The sequence below is a fragment of the Pipistrellus hanaki genome (assembly GCF_964339955.1).
Source record: "Pipistrellus hanaki genome assembly, chromosome: 6".
In the NCBI taxonomy this organism is placed as follows: Eukaryota; Metazoa; Chordata; class Mammalia; order Chiroptera; family Vespertilionidae; genus Pipistrellus; species Pipistrellus hanaki.
This window is the reverse complement of record NC_140508.1, coordinates 80,530,389-80,557,164: the sequence shown is the minus strand read 5'-3', so window position 1 is coordinate 80,557,164 and position 26,776 is coordinate 80,530,389. Positions and strand designations below refer to the sequence as shown.

General features: G+C 37.5%; 1 protein-coding gene across 2 annotated transcripts in view; it reads left to right on the top strand.

Annotated features, from left to right (window-relative positions):
- The window catches only part of KIAA1328, a gene marked incomplete at its 5' end in the record, with an annotated part of 149,250 nt that overhangs the window by 37,159 nt on the left and 85,315 nt on the right, over positions 1–26,776 (top strand). For both annotated transcript variants that reach the window (XM_084888834.1, XM_084888835.1), the window contains one exon: positions 12,285–12,412. In XM_084888834.1, coding sequence (XP_084744960.1) covers positions 12,285–12,412 — 128 coding nt within the window. The remainder of the gene's footprint in view (positions 1–12,284; positions 12,413–26,776) is intronic.

Below are 26,776 nucleotides of genomic sequence, written 5' to 3'. Positions count from 1 at the left end.
ACAAAAACCTACAGGGTTTATGGGAAAATGGGTGTAGGAGCCAATACTCAAAAACTTCATTAGTGAAATATTTTTTAAAGTAACCTGGTAAAAATGATATCACAGTTTTACACATTAAATAATTAAGAAATATATAAATATTGCCCTGGCCGGTGTGGCTCAGTTGGTTGGAGCGTCATCCCAGACACTGAAAGGTTGCAGGTTGGATCACAGTCAGGGCTTCTGTACCCAGGTTGCTGCTGGTGGGATCCCAGGTTGTGGCAGGTACAGATCCCTGGTGAGGGCACGTGCAGGAGGCAACCGATCGATATTTCACTCTCACATCGATGTTTGTCTCTTTCTTCCTTCCTTTCTCCCTTTAAAATTAGTAAGAGCATGTTCTTGGGTGAGGGCATGCATAAAAAAAAAAAAAAGAAATGTATAAATACTACAGTAAATATGGCATTTGATCTTGAAAATACCTTCAGTATGCTTGTGGAATAGATATCAAAAGGGTCTTAGTGTGTGACTTATTGTAAAGGGGTAGACAGGTAGCTGTGATTGGATGGAACGGTTTAACATTAGACACAGGTGCTGGGACTGGTTTGGCTCAATGGATAGAGCGTCGGCTTGGGGACTGAAGGGTCCCAGGTTCGATTCCGGTCAAGGGCATGTGCCTTAGTTGCGGGCATATCCCCAGTAGGGGGTGTTCAAGAGGCAGCTGATCGATGACTCTCTCTCATCGATGTCTCTCTCTCATCGATGTTTATAACTCTCTATCTCTCTCCCTTTCTCTCTGTATAAAAATCAATAAAATATATTTAAAAACATTAGACACAGGTGAACTACCATAGCTGGTAGATGTTTGGAGTATGAGGCCTGTGGGTATGTGTCTTGTGCGTTCCTCCTGGGCTTGGGTCAGCTGAGTGCCATATTCTGCCTGCACCTACGGTTTCTCATGGGTGATATTCAACTTTTTGCTCAAATTATTTAATACATTAAATGCACTAACATAAATTTGTGTTTTCATAGCAAGCATTATAGCAGAACTGACAGTACTTTATATGAAATTTCACACTTTCTTGGAGAAATGGACCTTTTATTTTATTGCAATTCAGTTGCACAGTCACCAGGGGGAGTAGTAGGCCCACATTTCGCAGCAGCACTGACCAGTGCTTTTCTTAGTTTTGCAGCTGCACATATGGCAGATTATTATCATTTTATGGTTACAGTTATAAGCAATTTGGTAGAAAATGACAGTTAAATTATGCAGTGTTACTTTTATTTGTTTTAATTTTGTAATCTAAATATATTTTTTAAATGAGAAAATAAAAGGCAGAGCACATTTTAGTAATAGGAGAAAGTAACCCTTCCTGTGGCTTAGTCTTGTGCCACCCAGTGGAGCTTGCATTTCATTTTTAATCAATCTCTTGTGTATGATAGCAATTGGAGCAGATAGCTGAGGGATTATGTCTGTATTCTGGGAGTGAATGTTTTCAGCTACATTATCGTGGCCCTACTCTTATTAAAAGGGAGATTTCTCTGGCAATTGGATTGATGCTTACATAAAGTTAAAAATCCTCTACCATTTTCTAGAGCCAGAACATCCCCAAATTTTATTCCAGGGGACATCCTCAAAAATGATGCCAAGGCAATTTATTTCCCTGAGCCCTATCAGGATTCGTACAGATCGCCCGCTGGGTACTTCGTTATCAGGGCCTATTGGCATCTTTATACACAACCTTTTTTTTTCTTTTTAATTGAAGGAGCTAGCAGTGTGCCAGGAAAAGATGTGAAGAATGCCTGCCTTGTTTGTGTGATACTTCTGTGTTCAAAGGGAGTGTCAGATAATTGGTCCCTACTACTTGTATGAAGGTGACCGTGATCCAACTTTGAATACATATCTCTTAGAAAAGATTTGCTTTGAGTAAAGGGACAAAAGTTTTGTTTGCCATATTTATTTAAGCACAAAACTACTTTCATTATTCAAACTCGTGCTCAGCATTAATACCTGTTGTTGCCGTATGGTGATCTGCGTATCTTAAAACACAGTCTGTCATTTCTACCTGGTCTGTATATTTCAGAGCCATTACCCAAACTGGGGGAAGCTATACATAACCTGGTTGTTCATTGAAAATGTCAAGTATAGTAAAGAAATGTAGTACTTGTAATCTTTATTCTGTTAGTATAATTAGGTCATATTAATGATTTTACCAATGTGGTGAATTATGTGGCACTTTTTTCATTGTTTTTAAGTCATTTTTAAAGTTATTGCACAAACAATATAGATGGAACTAGAAAACAGTTCATTTAGGTGTCAGAAAACTGAATATTGCTGTAATCTTATTGATGCCAGTTAGAGAAAAAGAGTAAATTTTATTTTTATGAATAACATAGCCCTTAACTTTATTCAATGTGATTTCTTTTTTATTGTATATAGGTAACCCTAACTTTATTCATTTGTATTATACCATATGTCATTTTGAATTCACTTCAAAGGGTAATCAAGTCAGGAATTAAACGTGCAATATTATTTTCCAGTAAGATAAATTTCATGTTTCCTTCAAAGGAAAATGGTATGTATAAAGACTTTCTTTGCAATAAAGTGACACCATTAAATAACATTTTGATGATGCTCTAAAGAGTAGTAGAGTGTTAAAACTTTTTTGGAGCATTAGCTTTTGTTATTTTAATGTAAAAATCCAACATTATGACTTGAAATACTGAAAATGATGTGAGAAATTACCAATCGTCTTACCTACATTTCATAAACCATATGCACAAATATGTGCATGTACTCTACTGAATAATGTCATGTTTAGAATACAGGACTGCTAGAGAACCTCACACACTGCTTTTCTTTTATAGATAAGGAATAGATATTTGGGAGTCACCAGCATACATTAAATTTGAAGCTATAGTAGAATGTAATGTTGTGGAAAGAGGCAATGAAAATAGACTAGGTCCTAGGGCATTATCGTAGAGAATATCTGCATTAATGGGGGGTAAAGAAAGGGAAAGTCAGTGAGAGAGATTTTAAAAAGGAATAATCTGAAAGGGAAAAGCAGAATGGGCCAGTAACTCAGGAGGAGAGATCATTTGAAGAGGGAAAAAGTGGCCAGCAAGGAGGATAAAAACCCCAAATCAGGTGGTTATATTTAGCAATTAATAGATTAGATGATATTTGTCAAGAAAACGGAGAAACATATTATACTGGGCCAAAACTTAAATTGGAAATTAGGAAGTAGAGACAATGAGTGTAGATGAATCTCAGAGTTTTGGTAACAGTGGGGAGGAGAGAGATGTTGGCAACTTAAGAAGTACTAGTATATGGTGAGAGCTTTTCTTAGGATGTGCTTTGTTGAAGGCTTATGGGAGAAGCCAAAAGCTACCATCTTTCTGGGACTCCAGTGGTACAAATGCTGGATCTTTGGTTATAAACACACAGATCCCTGAGGTTCTGTTCCTGTTCTTTTTCAGTCTATTTTCTCTTCATTGACAAATTGGATAATTTGTATTATCCTATCTTTAAATTCAATAATTCTTTCCTGTGTCCTCCCCATTCTCTTGTTGAGCCCCATTCAGTAAATTTGTGTGTGTGTGTTTTTTTAATTCTGGTCATTGTATTTTTCTAAAATTTTCACTTGAGCTTTATATTTTGTATTTATGAGATTTATTTGTTTTAAGCATTTTTTACAATTGCTCATTGAAGCAATAGATTCAATTCTCTTTTGCTAAGCATCCTATATAATAAAAGCCTAATATGCTGTGTCCAACCATTCATTCAATCATTCAACCAGTCCCTATGTTACACACTGACCACCAGGGGGCAGATGTTCCCAACCGGTAGGTTAGCTTGCTGCTGGGGTCTGGCTGATCAGGAGTGGGCGAGACAGGTTGGATATGTCCTGGAGCCCTCCCTGCGCCTGGCCTGCTTTCTCTCGCAATTTGGGATCCCTTAGGGAATGTCGAAGAGCCAATTTCAGCCTGATCCCCGCAGGCCAGACTGCGGGATCCCACCTGTACAGAAATCCATGCACGGGGCTTCTAGTATATACAATAGATTAAAACCTAGGTCTCAGGAATTGTTCTTTTAAATATGGCCTCTTGGATTAACTTATTTATCAGCCAATAATGTTAAAATAGTAAGGCAAACACCTAACTTCTTGACTTTAATGACACTGTCAAACTTTTCTCCTTGAGTGTTTTGGGTATTTCTCTGTAATATTTCTTGAGTGAAGGGTCAAGCAAATAATCTGGTTCTTTACCAGTTCTTAAAATATCACTCTGCTAAACAGTTCACATAAGCTCAATTATATTAGGAACCAGTGAAGTGAAGTTCTTCATAAAATGCTTTATTACCTTCAGTCTTCGGAGCATTTGCTGAGTTTAGATAATAAACCTGCACATAGGAGTTACTTAATTTTTCTCTGAGCAGTAATTTACATTTGTGAGCAGTAGCCTCAGTCATTTTAAAGAGGAAAGAAATGAGATATTCCTACTAGTTTCCCTAATTTAACCTTAAAATGTTAGATGTGATTCTGTTCTATAAGAACTCTTCTTTTTCACTCTAGTTATGAATATTATGTTATGCAATAGTTTAATTTTTACTGAGCATTATTATATTGGGTCCGATTTTCAAATCACATTAAAAAGGACATGCAAGTGTGGCAAGAATGCTGTTCCCTAAGGCCGTAGCTAATGGTTGGCAATGTTAAACTGGATTCAGAAGCTGTACTGTATGTAAACTTGGGCTTAAAGGTGTTCTTGGGCAATGTAGAGGATGGATATCTATTTGAAAGTAGAAGAGAAAAAAATGTGGTTGTTTATTTTTTTTTTTCTGTGGACTCTTCCCCCAATATAAATTCTCAAGCCCTACAGGTAATATTTGCTAATTGTTATTAATGCAGTAGTCAGCCACAATAGAAATGTTATACTGCTCTGAAAATCCAGACTACTGCTTCCTTCCAAAGGAGAAAGTGGGTTATTTTGCATATCAGATTTTATTTTCTATATGCTTTTTTTTCAGAACAAAAACAGGAAGCCAAAGAGAAAAAAAACAACAGTATATTCTAAGGCTAGATTAAAGGGAGGAAAAAAGGAGTCCAGTAATGTATTACACTGACCATAAAAGGGGAGGACAGCCTCCTCCTGCTGATACAGAGGAGGGAGGGCGCTTGGAGATGCTGGGTACTGGGTGATGATGTGGTCCCAGACCAGCAGGCAGCATCACTCAGCAGCTTGTTGGAAATGTGGAATTTTGGGCCCCACCTGGGATCTACGGAACCAGTATCCTTGGCAAGATTCACAGCTGATTCCCATGTACATTACTGTTTAGGAAGCATTGTTCTTTAGGGGTTCTAGGATTTTATTCCAAATCTAATATAGAGCTAATAATAGCTCTTATTCCAAATCTCAGCTCACTGGCAACCCAAGATTAACCATTAACTTGTTAACCATTCTGTGCTGCAGATTCACTTGTAAAGGATCTAATAATAGTTCTTTTTATTATTTTGATGAGACTCAAATATGAAAATATCTTTGCAGCACTTAGAAGTGCCCACCCTCACGTAGAGGTTATACTGAGTCATCCTCAGATACTCTAATTCAAGTACCTATTCCTGGTGATCAGCGTTAATTGTGCAATAGGTGATGGTGGTGTCTGATTCTCTTAAGAGAACTCTAACAAAGAATCTGAAGAAGGGAGAAGTGACAAGTACAAAAATTCTTAGAGCTGTACGATGAATTATATAAGGAAAGCATAATGCCACTGGGTCACTTCGTTTGGCAAAGAGAAGATTAAGGGACCTCTTAAATTCAGTTTACATCTCCACTCAGAAATGAATGGTCTTACATAGCAGCATAAATAGTTCAAATAGACTAATATAGGAGTCTGAAGAGAGGGAGGTATCATATGTATTGATACTGATAGTTTGTGGAGGGTTTTAATTTAATGACAAGAATGAAGCTCTTCCACTCGAAGACAGGGAGCAGAATGAGATGGCTTCTTCCTAAGATGATTTAGCGTGTTCCCCACGGCTGGAGCTAGTAGGCCCAGCCTGGCGTGTTTAGCTCTGCTTCACAAAGCATTGTACACACAGTTTCACATCAGAGGCTAGAAATCTTAGTGTGTAGACTGCTTTCAATGGTCTGTATTGTCAGGCATTTACCTGTTCTGAAATTGGAAATTTTCAAGAGTTTGATCATTGTTACTGCAGTTCACCTTATAAAGTAACTTCTGGTTGGGGTAGGAGCATGATAACAGCCCCCCCTCCCCGAGCCCCACAATTCTAGGCTAGTGTCTGCAACTTAAAAAAAGGCTGAATTGATTTAAAGCAGCTTCCAAATGGAGAAAATATGTCTGCTTCGGATCTAGCTGAAATATGGAACCTTTAAACAAAAGATAAATTTTTAAGCAGGTTAGAAGCAACACAAAATGCATGGTTTTCAATAGAAATGTTTTTGCAACCTTGTCTTTAACCATGAATGCTTTAAAATGTATATGCAGAGTATTATGTGAAAAGAAAACTGTAAAGAAATAAAAATTCTGATCAGTATGGCACATTGATAGCCTGCTTTTTAGGATAAGAAATTAACTGTGTAATTGTTTTCCAGAAAAAACCTCAAGGCCTAATGATCTGAGTAAACGACAGTCTAAATGGTCTCAGTTCCGCCCTAACCTGTTTGCTCAGAGGACAGAGTGTCGGCCTGAGGACCGAAGGGTTCTGGGTTTGATTCTGGTCAAGGACACATGCCCAGGTTATGAGCTTGTTCCCCAGTAGGAGGCGTGCAGGAGGCAGCCGATCAATGATTCTCCCTCAGCATTGATGTTTCTATCTCTCACTTTTCTATCCTCTGAAATCAAATAAAAATATGTTTTAAAAAGTAAAAATAAATAAATGTTCTCGATTCCAAGTATGTTTCTACTCTACCTTGTCTGTAACTTCCAGGAAACAAGATGGCAAGTATAATGCTTAGAAACTAAAAAATAACAACAACAAAAAACAAACACAAAAAAAACAATTACTGTAACTAGACATCTTTCTATGGCTCACATGTTTGTTGAGTCCAGAAGAAACTGAGTGTGAGGCACTTGACTTTTTCCCTTTGTAAATATCCAGAACATTGAGTTTTCCCCTGTTTGTTTTAGAGATTTCTTCTCCTTCCCAGTGATAACCATCATGAGGAAATTGAAAAATTCTGTGGCTTTGCAAGGAATTTGCCATAAATTTCTTTTAATTAACGGGGAATTTCAGACTTGTATCAATCAGTGGGTTGTACTCCACCAGAGAACACAACTTAATAAAAGAGTGCGCGCGCGCGCGCACACACACACACACACATACACTCTTCTTTTCTACCTCTGCTAATCAGTTTACCTGGTATCAGTTTTTATTTTAACAACAAATAATTTTCAGTTGCATATATTATCATTGAGTACCAGACTACATATATTATTTGAACCTTAGTGTTCATGTCAGAGAATATGAAGGGGTTTTGAAAGGAGAGAAAAGGACATGCCTGTGAGGAAAATATGGCATGGTCAGAAAGCATACTTGCTTCAGATGGAAAAATCTTGTGAGATTGGAACAATTTAAAATTTTTAATGAGTCAGTATTTTTAGCCTTCCTCTTGGCTAGTTTAAAGACCACATGGTCTGCCTCTTGTTTGTTTCAATTCTAAACTCAAAGCTAACATGAAATTCAATAGGCACTTCTTTGCCTTGATTCCTTAATTCATTCCTCTAACATTTTTGGCATATCTTCTGTGTTCCAGAAATATACCAAGATTAATATACTGTGATTTCCGAAAAAATACAAGCCACTTCAGGTAATAGTAATATAACTGAATAATTTGAGCTTTCTACCATTCACTAAAAGAAAGGTGCTTAACTCTACCTGGGAGGTCAGGGAAAGCTTGGAGGAGATGAAATAAAAACAAGTTTGAAAGGATAAGTAGGAATTTTGTCACATTGAGGGCAGGCAAAGTATAAGCAGAATACATAGTATATGCTGTCTTTATATATTATATAGTATGTAGGTGTTCAGAGTGAAAGAGTATCTGCCCCAGTGAAAATCTTGAACTTCTTTTTCCCTGGGAGTCTGTGATTAATTGATAGCTTCAAGTTGCAGCCTCATAGTCAGCTCTTTGTATCTCAAGGTGACCCTGAATAAAACATCTCTTTCTGTCCAGGAGCTTCTTTCTTTGATATGAAAATAACATAACTTTTGTCTATCAAAACATGAACACCTAACAAATGTCACACTTGTGTTTTGGCAAACATCACCAGTAGCTTCCTGTACTCTCATTCTTTAGCTGGAGTGGCCTCTGTAGCATTGGACACAGTTGACCACATCTTTTTATTGATTCCTTTTTATCTGCCTGCTCTTTATGTTGTTGTTACATTGGCCTTCTCCTCTCAGTTTGAACAGTTTTTTCTACAAGAGGTTTTCTGTGGTTCCTCAGTCATTTAAGTCCTCTTAGGACATGCTAGCAGAGCACTACATAATGTTTTTGCCACTACTTTCATCGGGCGTTATTTTAAGTATGTGTCTCGTTACCTGCCCTCACTGCTGGATATAGGTTGACTTTGAAAAAATACTAAGCTTACTTAGACCACTGTTCAGTCTGTTATTGTTACTGTTGTTTTTAAGATGCAGCGTATTCAACAAGCTCTTCTAATTACTGTATTCTTCGAGCTTAGATACCTCTCCTTTCATTATGAACCAGTTCCTCTTCTACAAGCCATCTCTGGTTCCTTTTTTGCTAAAGATTAATAATGAGAATAATGAAGCAAGTGGTTATTTATTCAGTCATGATTGACAAAGGTTATTAGAACAGGAATCTGCCCAGAAGTGGTGATTAGGTTATGAAAATGTTACGGAATACTGAAACCAGTCACCATTTTTGACATTTAAGAAATACTATTCCCACTTTAATCATGATGACCTGTTATAAAAGTATTTATACAGAATAATCTCATTGGACAGTAATTTTTATACCAACAGCATACATAATTAAGTGTAAGGGTAAGATTCAGAAATGATCTGAGAGAAATGTGGGCCTTGGGAGGAAAATTCCACAATGAGAAGTGAGGAATGGCCTCTCTCGGATAGAACTGTCGGTCTCCCAGACACCTGATCTACACAGTTAAGTGACCTTTTCCATTTATCATCTTCATCCTGAGCACTTAGCAAGTTTGAGGAGCTGTTGGAAAAGGTACCCCAGGTTAGGTTGCTATGTTCTTCATACTAGACTGTAAAAAATGTACAGAGGTATATGGACAGAAAATGTCCTCATGATGGTTTTATTATTTAAACACTGACTTAATTAACAGTATGCAAAAACCAAGCAAACAAGACAAAATCTAATTATATCCCTTTATATTTAATACTAGTGTCCTGATGCACGGATTTGTGCACATTGAAAGGAAATTAATTAGAAGAAATATTTTAATATCACTATTTGCCCTTTCTCTGTAATAGAAGTGTCAACCAGATTCACAGTCAACAATGACATATTGAAACACAAGTGTGCAATTGGGGCCAGCCAGAGCTTTTTATGTATCACACATGCACAAGTCAGCTTAGCCTTTTATAGATATAGAATAAACTTGCTTCATTAGACCTGCTTTCTGATGTAACTAAACTTTTCCCAGCCCAGTGAAGCACCCCAACTTCTCTTTCAGGTAATTGTCAGCAAGCAGTAAATAACATCATAAAGCAGATTATTATTGTAAATCATGCAGGGAGAACAAAGAGTAAAATATTTAACTATAGCAGTGTTTGACTATATTCTGCACAGTGAGAAAACCTGAGGTCATCTAAAAGTTCCACCATTTCTTACTTCTTTTCAGCCAGGTCAAGTTTATCAACTTTCTAAATCTCCATTTTCCAGCTAATGAAAAGAAAATAGGATTCTACCAAGTCTCCTATCTACCTACTCCAGGACTTCTGTGAGGATCAAATGAGATGAGGCATGGCAAAACACTTCACAAACAATTGATTAAAGTGTAAAATGTTTGCACCTGGCTATAAAGCAAGTCATGTTCCTGGGCTGAAGAAACTCCAAGGAGGCTGGTCACTAGGGAGAGGAAGCTGGACATTGCTACATAACGTCATTACCTGGTGCCCACAATGTCCATTTCTGGGATGGGCTGGGCTGGGGGCCACATTTTGCGCCATGGGGTCTTGGCAGTATTGACTACGATGTTGTGGGGTGTCGCTCCAGGGTGGTGGCGGGCCTGCGTCCCACTTGGGGTAAGCTGAGTGTTGGTTTGTTGGTGCCATTATCTTTTAAATGACCAGTGCATGTCATGGCAGCTCCTGCATTGAGCGTCTGTCCCCTGGTGGTCAGTGTGCATCATAGCTAGCAGTTGGATGGACACTTAGCCTTTTATATATAGATAATTCACATAATAAAATTCACACTTATAACATATATGACTCCATTATTTTGAGTGTATTCCTAAAGACAGCGTCTCCTTCCAGAGCATGTTTATTACCTCCCCCATAAAACTCGTAGCCATTAGCAGTTGCTTCCTGACCCCCCACACACCGCCCGGACCTTCATAGCCACTAACGCACTTCCTGTCTGAATGGGTTTGCCTAGCCTGGACATTTCTTTTTCTTTCCTGCAGCTTTTCTCATAATTGGTACTTAACAAAGTTGGCGAAGGGAATAGAAAGTGGCCATGGATGTATGTGACTCCTGTTGTAACCTGGCATCCTTAAAACTGACTACTGTTCTTTCTTGTGGTCGGCAAACTGCGGCTTGCGAGCCACATGCGGCTCTTTGGCCTCTTGAGTGTGATTCTTCCACAAAATACCACGGCCTGGGCGAGTCTATTTTGAAGAAGGGGTGTTAGAAGAAGTTTAAGTTTAAAAAATTTGGCACTCAAAAGAAATTTTAATCGTTGTACAGTTGATATTTGGCTCTGTTGACTAATGAGTTTGCCAACCACTGCCCTAGTTTATTGGAAGAGGTATTCAAAACAAACAGAAGAGCAATAATTTCATATAAATGAAATCATATATAGTATTTTGTGTCTGGCTTCTTTAGTGTAATGTATTCAAGGTTCATTTATTTAATAGCAGGTAGTAATACTTTGCTTCTTTTTATGGCTGAATAAAACTCCATTGCATAGATATACCGCATTTTATTTATTCATTTATCACTTGATGGACATTTAGGTGTTTTCACTTTTTTACTATCCTATATAATAAAGAGCTAATTTGCTAATGAGACTGGACTGTGGAACGACCTTCTGGAATGACCAGTGGGCAGAGCCAGGGCTGCGAGGACCGAGTCCCTTGCACAAATTTCATGCATCAGGCCTCTAGTTATGAATAAAGCTGCTTTGAATATGTATGTAGAAGATTTTACTTGGGCACATATTTTCAATTCTCTTGGCTCACATGGTAACTCTATCAACTTTTTGAGAAACTGCTAAATTATTTTCTAAAGCAGCAGCACTATTTTATGTTCCCATCAGCTATGGAGAAGGGTTCTAATATTTTCATATTATTGTCAGTGTTTATTATTGTCAGTCTTTTTTGTTATAATCATCCTAGTAGATGCAAAGTGGTAAATTGTGGTTTTGATTTGCATTTCCCTAATGGTTAGTGATGACAAGTATCCTTTCTTATGCTGCTTGACCACTTGTGTATTTCCTTTGGGGCAATGTCTATTCAAGTCCTTTGCCCATTTTTAATTAGGTTAATAGTGTTTATTGTTGAGTTATGTAAGGTCTTCCCTTATATATATATATAACTTGCAAATATTTTCTCTCATTGACATTGTCTTTTTAATTTCTTTCTTTGAAGCACAAACTTTTAAATTTTAAAGTCCAGTTTGCTTACTTACTCTTTAGTTGCTGTTTTTTAAGTAATTCTTACCTAATCCAAGAAACAAAGATTTATTTTTATGAGTTTTATAGTTTTAGCTCTTGCATTTAGATCAGTGATCCCTCTTCAGTTAGTTTTGTATATGATGTGAGGCAGAAGTCCAACCTCATTTTTTGCATGTGTTTGCATTTGTTTTTATTTATTACAATTTCAATGTTAAGAGAGAAATGTATTTAAATGAGATACTCATTGCTACTCTTTGTGAATATTATTTCACTGATAGGGGGTGGGGGGTGGAATACTTTATTGTGTTCATCCGAAGACTGCACTTACCTGCACTCTCGCCTAATATGGGTGCTTTTCTGTCTCTATTCTGCTTATTGGGATCTGCAGAGCGGCACTCATGGATGCACTTTGAATCCATTTACTAGGTCTTTTTCCCCTTAATTTGCAATCTCACCTCTTCAGCTACAGTATAGAGAATGCCAAGATCTTCTAAGCCTCTATCAAAAATATCTATCAGAACAGCAAGAGAAGCTCACCGTGTCTCTCTCAGGGCTTGATACTGCTAGAATGCAGGAACAACAGGTAAGCGTCTTTATTCTTACCTTTTCTTGTCTTTATTGGATCAGCATGATGTCAGAAGGGTCATTTGCCTTTTACTGTAATTGTCTCACAGTACATATAGGGTGAGCCAAAAGTAGGTTTACAGTTGTTTGTATGAAAAAGTACAATAGTTAATAAATAATAATACACAAACTCTGTTTTGGGTACTCACAACTGTACACCTACTTTTGCTCCACCCTGGAATGTTGTCTTAAAACATGGAAATGCAGCATGTGATTGAGCTGGTGTCTTTTTTTTTTTAATCTTTAATATATTTTTATTGATTTTAGAGAGGAAGGGAGAGGGAAAGAGAGATAGAAACATCAATGGTGAGAGAGGATCATCGATAGGCTGCCTCCTGCACACCCCTCACGAGGGATGGAGTCCATAACTCAGACATGTGCCCTGACCAGGAATCAAACCGTGACCTCCTGGTTCATAGGTCGATGCTCAGCCACTGAGCCACACTGGTCGGGAGAGCCCGTGTCTTTTACTTCCTTCTTTCCCTTTCCTCTCCTATTCCTGGAGCCCAGGAGTCCGGAAGCAGCTGTGGGCCAGTGGGGACACTCCTGGTTGTGTGAAAGGACAGCAGGAGTGGAAAGCAGGCTTCTGCTATGCTGCTTAGCGAAAATCAGGTGACCTGTTCGTTACTCATAGAAAAACACTAATGAGTCTTTCCTAACTTGTACTTACATTTTTAAAGTCATAAAAGTGACTTGTTAACTTACAAAGGCTTTACCTGGATAGAATTAAAATATTTTGCATGATTTTGTGTTTGTGTGTATATGTATTAGTCACATAAATATATGAGAGTGTTTGTAGATAAACATTTTACATGCATTTCATCAAATGGTATATATTCTATAATTAAATGAAGTTTTAAAACTTTGCCAGTTATGATGTGAAACAAGCTTTACAGACTGACTTCTTGCTCTCCAGGAATTTATTTCATTTTCTTATCCATATGAATTTAAATCTTCAAATGAATGAAGATAAGTCTTGTATATTAAAAAAATTCAGGAAAAAAAAAAGTGTAGAACAGTCAAAGTCATTCACACTGTGTTAAAGCATGGGTAATGTGCTTAGGTATTATCCTCCCCTCTGAATTAGAACCCTGACCTGATGGCTTTGTGCAGCCCATCTGAAGAGCACCATTGCTGTTCAACCTAGAGGCAGCTGCCTCTAGTGGGTTAAGAGTTTTGGCCAAGAAAACTCCAGTTTTTAACCTCAAGTTTGGACATATGGAAAACTTAAAAAAATAATTTTGCTGGAATGTGGGAAAACTTAGATTTTTAAAATCTGCTTTTCTTTTGAAGTCATGACATCTATAAAAAGTGGCCAAGGTGTGAATGGTTTATTTGTATTCTAATTTGAAATATTTTCTTTCGTTCTGTTTTCTGAAGACCTAGGCTGTAGAATTATGAAGAGGAACATAGTCAGTCTTGATTGTGTTTATCTGGATTTTTTCTGCCACTTTGAAAACAGCAGGCGTTTTTTAAGGTGGCCCTTGCCTATTGTTCTAGGTGGGACAGAGAAAATGGTAGCATGAAGATCAGATGTTTTACTTTTGTTTTGGCCTTTTCCTTCCCTCCCTGTATGTGACATAGGTGTGTTAGAGGGCACAGAAATAAATGGTTTGCACAAAAGCATTGCCAAGGTTTTGTGAGAGGTGAAGGGGCCTTTCATTGGCCAGCATAGAGTCTTATGACCTTAAAGATATAGACAGAAATCAGCACTAGGGGCTCTAAAAGCATCTAGATAAGAGGCCTGACCCTTTTCTATCTATTTCTGAGACTGGGGAAAAGAAAACTTTCTCAGAGATTAGTGAATCTAACATAGTGAAACTTGGAGGTTTCACTGGAGGACCAACCAAAGTTAACACTTCCTTTCTTAACTGTAACTTTGAGGGACTAAAAAAAGAATCACAAATACTAGAATGAAAATGTTGGTCAAGTATATGGGGACAATAACATACCTTAAAAAAAAAAAAAAAAAAAAGACTTGAATTTTCATTTTTACTTAATGCTGAGAAAATTTTCAAGGAGTACCTGGTGGCCAGGTTTTAGATTATGTCTTCTGTACAATGAAAATGAAATTGCGAGTAAAAGGCTACTTGTAGGCTCTGCCATTTGAACCTAGAGGGGAAACCACGTTTCGTTTTAAATACTAAGAGGAGGTTATCACCTGTTTCCTATGGTGCCCGACTTGTTCTTTGTACCAGCTTCTCTCTGCTGAGCAAAGGTAGCACCTTCTCCTGTGGGAATTGGGTAGATATGGCCAAGTCTGATTCAGTTAGGAAGGGCATCACTGTGAAGACTTAGCCTAAATGAGGACGCAATTAACTTCCATATCCTCTGTGTGCTTGCAAAGTGGACTGTGCTCCCCTCTGTTACAGCACCGTTCTTGTTCTTTTGTGATGATTGCTTATTCACCTGTCTTCTCATCCTGCTATATTGGTCTTTGTATACTCAGAGCCTAACATAGGGTTTGACTCAAATATTTTTAAATAAAAATTATGTAAATAACTTATTATTTTTTAGTTTACATCCATCACCATTTATCCTAACTGTACCCTCTTCCACCCCCTTCCCCCATCCCAACCCCCCACCTTTTCCCCAGCAATCACTGCACTATTGTCCATGTCTATGATTTTTTTTCTCTTTTATTTCCTTTTTTGCAATCCAGGACTTTTTTATTAAAAAGAAAAACTTAAGTAGCTAAAACAAATGTTTGCTTTAAATGTCCTTGTCTTTATGGCTAACCCTTCTTGGCTCTTAATCTGACATATGGTTTTTGAACACCAAAGCACAGATACAGTAGATATGGTGGGAAACTATTTGCTTTTCCTGTGAGTAGCCACAATGTCAGGTAAAATTTTAATTTGCTCTCAAAATAAGTTGTATGTTGTTGTTGTTGTTGTTGTTGTTGTTGTTGTTGTGTGTGTGTGTGTGTGTATTTAAAAACAACCTCATCTCCAGATGTTGTGATGAAGATGGCAGCAGTTCATTCTTCATGAGACATTCATTTGACTTTGAGAGACTTGTTCTGTTGCTTCTTTGCATCGGGTGCCATCTGGCTCAAATTGCATATTATAGGTTTTGCTTATAGTTTTATTAAATCCATAGTTCTACAGAAGAATGCCCTGTCTTATGATTTTCTTTTTTAACTTCTGCTGTTTCCTTGAAAAGAAATTGGTCCATTTACAAGGTAAATTGTTCTTTGCTTTTCTCATTCTCTTTCTTGCTTTGCCTCAAAGATAAATGCATTTTGGAAATCATTACAAGTTTTTTGTAGTGGATTCTACAAAGGTTTTTTCTCTTGTTCCTTTTAGATTGAGATATTTCACTGGTGTATGTCTGTTAATCCCTTTCCTTATCTTAAGAAACAGTGCCCAGTGTAGCCTTAGTCTGGGATATGGGAGGATCTAGTAACCATGGTTTTGACCAATGTGCATTTCAGAATATAGCTTTTCTTATCATAATTGAATGGTATTTCTTTTTTGTGAACCTGAGCTTAAACAGTGTCACCTCAAATTGTGATGCTTATAATTTCTATTTCAGTTGTACTTGATAGGTTGCACCATTTTAGAAATGTTATTTTCTCCTCATTTCTCCTCACTAAGAGAATATTAAGATAAAGCCTAGGCAGCATCTGAGTAGCTGTATTTCTAAAACGTTAGTATTCAGGCCTAACATTATTTTTCATCTCTCTCTCTCTCTCTCTCTCTCTCTCTCTCTCTCTCTCTCTCTCTCTAAATGTACAAAGGTAGATTTGGAATGTTCTTGAGATTTCTCCCGTTTTTATAAAATGGAAAAAAATCATTATCACATTGTAGCCAGCAGCAGTGGATATTAATGAATCCCTGTTGTTCTCATCTGGCCATTATATTCCCTTTTATTAGTATGGTTTCTCTCTGCTCCCTTTTCTGTTGCTGCTCATTATTTCCTCTTGTTTCTCTTTCCCCTTTCGTTCTCTGGCTTCTCCTTATTTCCCACCAAGTCTCTAGATGCTTTTCAAGTTGTAATTCCTCTTGCTTTTCTTCCCACCATTCTGTCTGTCCTCCTACTCATTCAGGGAAGCTTACATAGTTTCCTATCACCTGCATATGGAAGAATCCCTAAATAAAGGTGTTCCCCTCTGATTGTACCAAAATTACTTAAATATCTGTCTCATTACTTTCATTGCCACTACTCTATGTCATATAATCTTGGGGCTGCAATCCCTCAGTTTAAAAAAAATATGAGTTCTCTTTAGTTGAGAGTCATTTGCTATATCTACTTAGTAATCATAGAATTAAAGATCTACTCTAGTGCAATTTGGAGTTGTAAGTTAAGAACTGGTGTACATGCTGCTATTTTCCTGTCACACAGAGATGACTTTAGAGTCTTAATTACAGTCCCAATAGCCACAGTTAGTCCATTCGAGTTGACACAAAATTGATTTTCATTCTTGGTTTAAAGATCTTCCAGGACTTCTGCCTCCAGACAACAAACTACATGAGCCATGCAATTGCCTGAGGATGCTATCCAGATAGGGGAGCCCAAATAGAGACAAGTGGTCTCCATGCCATGAGCTGAGGAGATGGAGCTGGGAGTTTGAGGGGACTAAGTTGAGGTGAGATTGCAGAGCAGAAAACTAGTGAAGGGAGAGCTGCAATAGGAAGGTACTTCAGAGACCAGCACAGGGTCTCTCCCACATTTTAAATTAGTTAATGATCAAGCATAAATATAAGAATAGTTAATGAGTCTGGGGGAAAGAACTACCAAATGAGGGAACAATTTTTGGAGCTTACATAGGCTGGCATCAAGTACAGTAGATATGGTGGGAAACTATTTGCTTTTTTAGAAGGGTATTGCGTCAGAAAGGGCAAACTCAACCCTAGACTAAAAGGTGCTTTGGTTCTACCTAACAAAACTTAAAAGCAATACTTGAGGTAATTATGTGCTCTCTGGTTTTGTAGACTTACCACTTACATCTTAGAGTTCTACTTTGGGACTTCTTAATATGAACTAACAGTGGTTAATGCTACCCTGTTCTCTACTCACAGAAATCTGTTAACTCACTTTTCTTAGACTGCCAGAGTTTCTTTCAAAGTATTCATGAAATCTCATGACTTTTGCTCATGCCCAGTGGCAGTGAAGATTCAAACCTAAACTTGTGATCTCCAGGTTAGTGTCTTTCTGTTGCACTTCAGCTGCTTGGTTGGAAACAAGATTGGGATTCTAATTTTACTCTTTTGATAATTCAGTTGTGTGCACTTGGATATGTCATTTAATTATCTTTTTTTTGAGATATAGAAAATGAGACCACAGAAGGAAAGAGAAGAAGGAAGTATAAGGTACTTTCTATTCTAACATCCTTTATTTTCTTATTCAATTTTTCTTCACTTTGTTTGCCCCTTACTCAACCTCCTCCCTCCTACCCCCTTTTCCTTTTCTCTTTTCCTCACCAGCTAACTCTCCTTACATTGAGGGTTGATTATGTGAAAGTTGTTGTCCCGAGTGGCGCATGTATTATATGCTCTCAGGGTTTCAGTGAGCTTTCCTTGCTGGCAGCAGCCATTTTCTGTTTTCCTCCCAGCAGGATGTCACTCAGATGCTACTTTCTCTGTCTCTGAACACCATCCTCAAACTGAAATTAATTTTGTGATCATCATTTTGAACATGCTCAGCCAGAAAACTTAATTCTAAATTTTCACAGACAAAAGCAATTGTCTTCTTATTCTTTTAGACTTTATGAGATTTCTCCTTTTCATGGGTAGTTATTTAGTGACAAGTCTGCCCTTTTCCGCAGCTCTCAATTAACTATTTAAAAAAAAAAAATCACATTTCCTTAGAAACTTTGAACACTGATTGAATTAGATAGTGGAGGTGAGGATGCAAGGCAAAGTTACATAGTTTCTTGTTCTGATGAGGACAACAGTAGTCATTGTGAAGCTGCTGAGTTAAAAGAGCAGCTATAACCATATTTTGTATTGAACTGTAGTCCTGATTCTATTCATGTTTAACTTATGCTGCCACTTTTGTCTTTCTTTTCCATTTATTTTAGCCCCATTTTGCTGTGCATCATGATTTCTCAGGAATTTTCTTGCGCAGAAGAAAATTAACCATATGTTTTTCCTTAAATAGAAGCCAATTTTCTAAACAGAAAATAGGACATTTCCATTTGTGGCTAACAGACATAGCTGGAAAGCCTGTGGCCGATTTTGTTCTGGGCCCCTTTCTTTCATAAGCCTGATGTCCATATGGGGATACTTCCACACCATCCAGCCTTCTGTGTCCCCTCCTCCCCCTTCCCCCTATCTCACTTTCTCATCATCAGGCATCAGTTTGATATTTCCAGTCAATATGGGGTTGTGTTAACCCAGTCATTGTTTCCTGTTTAAGTAATATCACCAATATAGAAACTCTCTTATTTAATAAGAACTTACTTAAATAAACTAAATAATTAAGAACAGTAGTGATTTAATGAATTATACACTATTTGGGAGATAATAGAAATTCATGAATATTAGTGATAGATACATAGATGGATGGATCGATGGGGGAGGAAGGTGAATTTATTTACAATGGAATGATGAAAGGCCAGTGGGAAAACAGGGGAGGAGTGCTGAAGTTGGAAAGTCATTCTTTTGAAACCATGGGAAAGAGAGGAGCAAGCACAAGTCGTCAGTGGCTGCTAAACTAGTGAGAAATACTGAGGATGAGCAGGATATCAGTGGCCTCTAAGCGTCTCCCCTTAGACTACTTAGTGATTGCGAGGGAGTGAAAGGAAACAGTAATTACACAGTGTGTGGGGAGGGGGAAGGGTTCCAGGAGATCAGAATTAACATCTCCAATGAGAACTGGTGGACTCTTATGTCTCCAGATGCTAAACTTTGACAACACGTCACCTATTCAGTATTCCAACTGAGAATGCATAACCTGAATCTAAATCATAAGGTAACATCAGACAAGCACAGAATGACAAACCTCCTACTAAATAAAGGAGGGAGGGGGCTGCCTACTTCAAACATGGAAATATCAGAAAAGGCAACGGATCTGGAAATACTCTAGATTAACAGGGAATTAAAAGATATGACAACTAAATGCAGTATCTGATCCTGGACTGTCTGTTGTGTAATGTTTGGAGGAATATACTATAAGGAATATTAGGTCAGTTGATAAAGTCAGAATATGGATGATGGAGTAGGTATAATTTTTGAAATTAATTACTATGATTATGTAAGAGAATATTCCTATTCATAAGAAATGCTCACTGAAATGTTTAGGGATAAAGCATCATAAGGTATGTAAAGTTACCCTCAAATACTCCCGAAAATATATGTATGTATACATGCAAATGCTGAATGTGGAAATGATAGAGAGGAGATAATGTAGAGAATAGGTAAACCTTGGTAAAGAGTATATGAGTGTTAAATGTATTTTTTATTGTTTGTTTCTAAATAACTTTTCTAAATTAAAAATAACTGATTAAAGCTTTTGTCCCCTCAGTTAGAATTAATGGCCAAATAATTTTAAAGTCTTACCATGTGGTTACTGTAATTACTGTATTTTTTTGTATGTGTCTTGGTTATATGCTTATTCTTTGCCATGATAGAGAGCCACTGGATTAGGCATGTCATAGTAAATAAGCAAAACAGAGAAAGACATAGATCTCTTGTGAATCCAGCCACCTGTTAGTGGAATAGCTCTGAGATCTCAGCTGTCCAATAGAACTATGATTATAGAGCTGCCCTATGTGTGCACTGCCCATGTGATAGCATGTCAACAGTGTGGCTGTTGAGCACTTGAAATATGTCTAATGAGGCTGAGTTTTTAAGTTAATCTTAACAAATTAAATTTTAGCACTTTCCCATGGCTGGCGGCTGCCATATTGGACAGTGCAGTTCTGGGTGGTGATTAATCCTGGCTATGAGAAGCTTATATGTTCTCAAAACAAGTTTACAATTTTAAGAGATGAACTAGTTCTGACTGGGCTTGTTAGTTTAGGTGAGATCTGTCCTTTCAGAAAGAACCTGGTATATTATGTTTTTACCTATCCATTGGTAGAAAATTTTATTGTTGAATACTGAGGAATGAAGTCAAATGAAAATTTCAATGTCAAAATGAAATATAATTATTGCAGGTGTGTTTCCAGGTTACATTAGTCACCAAAACCTGAAGTAGATGGAGGGCATCCCTTTTAGTGACTTTTTCTGGTTTAAGAGACACAATGGATGTGTGGAAGGAAGAGGAGGGTAGGAGAACACAAGGATGCGGTAGTTGGATGATTTAAGAAAAAAAAATGCAAGATACTCTAAATGCTACAGGAGAAGTACATTAAGTCTCTTTTGACACACATTTGAATAGATTAGATGTTATCTAAGTTTCTTTCCAATTCTAACTTCTATGGTACTAAATTTTAGGAATGCTGAGCAGGAGGAAATCTCTGAGAGTGCAGCAGTCAGATTAATTTAAGATTTGGAGCTCAGCGTGTGACTTGTGTTGTTATATGATCTTAATCTCCCAGGCCATGTGAATGATTTCTGTTTTGCTAAGTAAATTTATTTCATTTTAAATGGAGCATCGATTAAAAGAAAACTCTGGTAAATATTCCAAGAATGTGATATCATCCTGGTTGCTTTAATAGCTTTTTTAAAAGTGATAATCATGCTTTATATTCAGTCAGCTATAAATATACTCCTTGTAGAGGCAACATGTTAAGAGAGTAGGCGAAAGGAAGTGTAAACATAAAAGGTACTTGTGTGTCTCCCTGAATCCATTACTGTGTAGCACTGATGGACAGAAGGAGCAGCTTGAAGCCTCTGTCCCCTGCTCCTTCATCTTTCACTGCATCAGTAGGCCTCTCAGTGGCATTGGCAGGTAATACTGCTTTGGTTGGTTAGCCAACCATGTTGGTAGCTTCAGTCTTCTTTCAGACTGAGTCAAGACACACTCATGTTTTAAGTTTAATGCTCTGTTGATTCATAAGTCTATTGCTCTCTTTAGCTTACACTTTTGCAGTGATCAGAGCTTTCAACAGGTGTGTAGCCTTAAGCATTTTGCTCTGCTTTGGGCATGAAATAAGAATTTGCTGAAAGCCTGCCTGCTTGACAGGTTGAATGACTACCATTTTTCTCTCTATCCTTATGCTGTTACATAAATGAGTTCTGCTCGGTGCCTCTTCTCTCAGAGCTTTTGCCTGAATACTCAGAATACTGTCTCAAAGAGAAATACACCCACCTGGAACTGTGTGCCACCTTCACCTTACTTTTTTAAAGCAAAGGACTATATTAATCAACTAGGGGCACAGTGCACAAAATTCATGCACTGGGGAGGGGTCCCTCAGCCCAGCCTGCCCCCTCTCACATACTGGGAGCCCTCAGGGGATGTCCTACTGACGGCTTAGGCCCACTCTCCTTTGTGGGAGGTGACCGGACTGATAAGGGGAAGGCATCAGCCCACCACCCTGCTGTTGCAGTCACTGCCAGTCACTGTAGCTGCAAAGATATTTTCATCAACACGGACTCCAGTTCCTTTACCATGAAAAAATGACAACTTTCTTTAGGCATTTTCAAGATGTGTCTTTCATAGGATATGACATTTCTTCCTTTTTTTTTTTTTTTATCTTCACCTGAGGATATGTTTCCATTGAATTTTTCCCCTTCCCTCTGAACACAGGCTCAGCCTCTTCAATCGCGAGCTCAGGCCACCCAGGCTTTAGGCTTGGCCAGGGGGCCCCCTACCCCTCTGATTGCTACTCGGCCCCTGCCCCCCGCCCCTCAGTGGCTGGCTTGAAGTGACCTGCGTGCCAAGGATGTACCTGGGACCCAGGTACTTATGCAAATTAATCACCATATTTGTTGGGCTAATTTGCATACTCACTCTGATGGGCTGTTGGCATTGCGGAGGTATGGTCAGTTTACATGTTTGTCTATTATTAGGTAAGATTAAACCCACAAACTTGGTGTATCAGGATTCCCAAGACCACCCCCTGGTTTGTTGGTTTACTACGTTACGACAAATAGTAATGCTCCCAGCTAAGATTTATATAGTGAAAAGATACAAAACAAGATCAGCAGTGGGAAAAAGATACTTGGGGTAAAGTCTGGAAGAAACCAGATAGTCTTATAAAATTCTTGTCCAAGTGAAATCACATGAGATGCATTTAATTCCTCCAGCATCTAAAGATGACAACATATATGAAGTATTCTCTACCAAGGAAGCTCTTTGGGACTCAGTGCCAGGGTTCTTATTGGAAGCTAGTCATGTTTTACCTTCTATCTAGAATATTGAATACATTAATTTCCAGGCTTCCAGAAGGAAAGCACATGTCAAGCATAAGCCACATTGTTTACAAAAACCACTTATCATTTAGGGAATGGTGGGAATACTCCCAAAATCCACGTTCCCATAATGCCAGCCAAGGGCCAGCTTTACAAGCAGCCTTTCTAAAGATAGCAGTCTCTGACATGCTATTTCATTTTTTTCTATGTCTGGATATGCTGCATACAGACTTGGGACTTTAACCTACTTGTAGCTTTCCTTATGTCTAATCTCTCCACAGTCTTTTTTGTTATCATTAGTGTCACTTGGAGAGTAATATAGTGTACTATGCACCTACTCTTTTGCCTAATGGCGCCATTTCTATGTCTTTAGGTTATACCACCAAATCTTTCTTCTTTATCCTTGCCACTGTTATGTGTGTGTGTGTGTGTGTGTGTGTGTGTGTTAATTTGCTTTGCTTTGTTCTTCAAGAATATGGCCTCATAGTTGCATCTGAGCCTTTAACCACAGATTCCCTTATCCCTCAAAGCTGCAGGCTAATATTGTCTGAAAGAAGATTGCATGAATAGCTACCAAAATGCTTAATTTTTAGAAACCTTAGAGTTGAACCTATAGCACCCTAGGGAAGCTCTTATGTCTATAATAGGTATAAATTGTAGGTATTATATGAGCAGACTGAGAAATAAATTGGGCCTTTAAATCAGGTCTAAATCACTGTCATTGCATACTTCCAAGTGATTTAAGATTTAAGAATAAAGAAAATGCTTTATTCTGCTGGTAGAATCCCAGTTAAAAGCATTTGGGTAAAGATAATAAGAAAGAGATATGGAAGTGATGAAATTGTGGTAGTAAACAAAATAGGAGTAGATGATGCTGCCCTAAAAACCGAGGGAAGGTTAGCATAGAAATAAGATATTATAGTAATAGGGATGTAAAATTTATAATATTGAGCATATTCTAGAAGACTCATTGTTGTAAATTCAGAATATATAATAGTGTTTGGCCCAAGTGAAGGTAAAGGAAGTAGTAAGAAGTACTATTACTTTGGAGTTAATTTTAACTAACAAGGAAAACCTAATTGGTGAGGGGCAAGTGATAGGAACTTTTCAGAGAAAGTGACCATTTCACTTCAGAATTCATATTAGTAAAATAATAGGTGGGAATATTATCTAGAGGGCCTACTAGCATCACTAGTAAATTGTACCAACATTTAAAGAAATAATCCCAATTCTACATAAAGTCTTCTAGAAAATTAAAGAAGAATACTTCTGAGTTCATTCTATGTGGCCAACATCACCCTGATGCCAAAACCAAAGATGTCAGTTCGCTCCAAAGTGATTTAAATATTCAATGCAATCCCAATCAAGATCCCAGCAATATTTTTTCTAAGAAATTGGCAAGTTAATTTTTATAAAATTGATATGGAAATGTAGAGGCTCTAGAATAACCAAAACAATGTTGAAAAAGAAGAACAAACTCAGAGGGCTAACACTGCCTAATTCTCAGTCTTATTATAAACCTACTAGAGGCCCATTACAGGAATTTGTGCATGGGAGGGGTCCTTCAGCCTGGCCAGCAATCGGGGCCGATCAGGGCTATCTTGCCCAGTCCCGGGGGAGGGACCATGGGAGGTTGGACAGCCAGGAGGAGGGACCACTTCCCCCTGGTGGTCAGTGTGAATCATAGCTACCAGTCAGTCGTCTGGTCATAATGATTGCTTAGGCTTTTATATATATCCATAGTGCAGTATTGATACAAAGATAGACAAATCAGTGAAATAGAGAATCCAGAAACAGATCCAAACAAATATGCCTAAATGATTAATTGATAAAAGTGCAAAAGAAATTTAGTAGAGAAGGAATAGTCTTTTCAACAAATGGATATCCATATGGATATCTCACGATTGCATATTCTAATGCAAAAGAAGTGAACCTGATTTGTACTTTATGCCATGTATAAAAATTACCTCAACATGAATCATAGACCTAAATGTGAAACCTACAAGTGTAAAGCTCCCAGAAGAAAACACGAGAAAATCTAAGCAACCCTGGGTTAATCATAGATTTATCAGCTACAACATCAGAAGCACCATCCATAAAAGAACCAGTTGAGAAGTTGAATTTCATTAAAATGAAAAACTTCTGTTTTTTAAAAGACCCTGTTAAAAGAATAAAAAGACATGGCACAGATTGAAAGAAAGATTTGGAATGTGAATGGTTGATAAAGGATTCATCCAGACTATATAAATAACTCACAAAATTCAATAATAAAGAAAAACTACTGAATTAAAACAATGGGTAAAAGATTGGACAGCTACTTCACACACAAAAAAAGATGTATAGATGGCAAATAAGCATGTGCAAAGATGGTCAATATCATTAATAATTAGGGAAATTAACATAAAACCACAATAATGCCCCACTTACATATGTATTAGAAATTTGGCTATTGGCCAGCATTAAAAAGGCTTGTCCTGTCCAACAAGGATGTGGAGGAACTGGAACTATCATGCACTCACTGCTGATAGGAATGTAAAATTATACAACCACTTTGCAAAAACAGTTTTAACTTTTTAAGAAAATGCCATATACCTACTATATGTTTCATCCATTTTACCAAGGTATTTACTCAAGAGAAATAAGTGTATACACACAAACTAATGTTCACAGCAGCTTTATTTTCTATAGCTTCAAACTGGAAACAGCCAAAATGTTATTAGCTGGTGAACTGATAGATGTGGTATATGTGTATAATGGAATACTACTCAGCAATTAAAAAGGACTGCTGATTATGTGCAACAATGTAAATAAATGTCAAAATAATTACACCAAGTTTAAGAATCCAGACGTAAAAAGACAAACATGTTATATAATCCCATTTATAAAAACTCCAGAGAAAGCAGAGTAATCTTTGAATCCAGAAAGTAGATTCCTGGTTGGGCAAACGCAGGAGTACAGGGGAGTAAGTGGGAGCAATGACAAAGGGGCACAGGAGACTTTGGGAGAGGGTGGTTTTGTTCATTATCTTGATAGTGGTTATGATCCCTGGGCTTTCACATATTAAAACTCATTAACTTGTACAATGTAAATATGCAGTTGATTGCATGTGAGTTATACCTCAATAGCTTTGCAGTAGTTTGAAAAATACATGATTTTCCTTTAAGGTTCTGGTGCCTGGCCTCATTGTGGTCTGAGCATATTCCCCAGCCCTAGTTTAGCTCTTTTCTCCTGTAATATATTTAGCATGATCTATTTAATACGCACAAAAGAAACTTATAAGCAGTTAGTATTGCCATTATCCTGACAAATTATGTATTCCTGACAAAGTGGAAATGTTCCCATTTTAATTTCTCTTTAATGACTCATTACACAGGCCTTAAATGCCAGTCTATATTTTCAAACCTTCAGAAATCTGACTGAAGTTTACATATAAGAGCAATCAACTCTGATGGCAATAGGCTGAATATCAGTTTCTGAAAATAAACTTTATATGAATCTTTTCTCCAGGTAATTTGACTTTTAAATTCTTTTAACTATGACATTTTTATATAAGTGAATTTAGATTGAAGAAGCAGCTATAAAACTGGAAATTTCCATGTTTCAATTATTTTTTACCATGCTTGTTAACAGGAGATAGTTAGATATTATGTACACTTCATTGGTTTACTCCACAATAAATTACTACCTTCTTGACCACTAAATAGGCAACCATTACCATGAGTTAGAAATGTTAGGCATTTGGCTATATCCCAGAATACAATTCATGGTTTCTAAAAATGCGTCTGTGTAAAAGTTTTTTTAAGTGATCATTTGACAAGCTATACCATTCTATTTCATAAGCCATATTTGAGGGTATTGTTTTATAACTATAATCTTACTCTAGAGTCTGCTGTTTGGTGGACACATTATTTTTTCTGATTACTCAAGGATTCCTCTGAATGCCATGCAAAGAGCATGAACTTTGGAGCTTGGGTTCCTACACAGTAAGCACTACTACTCTCTGTGACCTTGAGCAAGTTATGTAACATCAGTGAGCCTTAATTTCCTCATCAGCAAAATGGGACAAATGTAACTGGTAT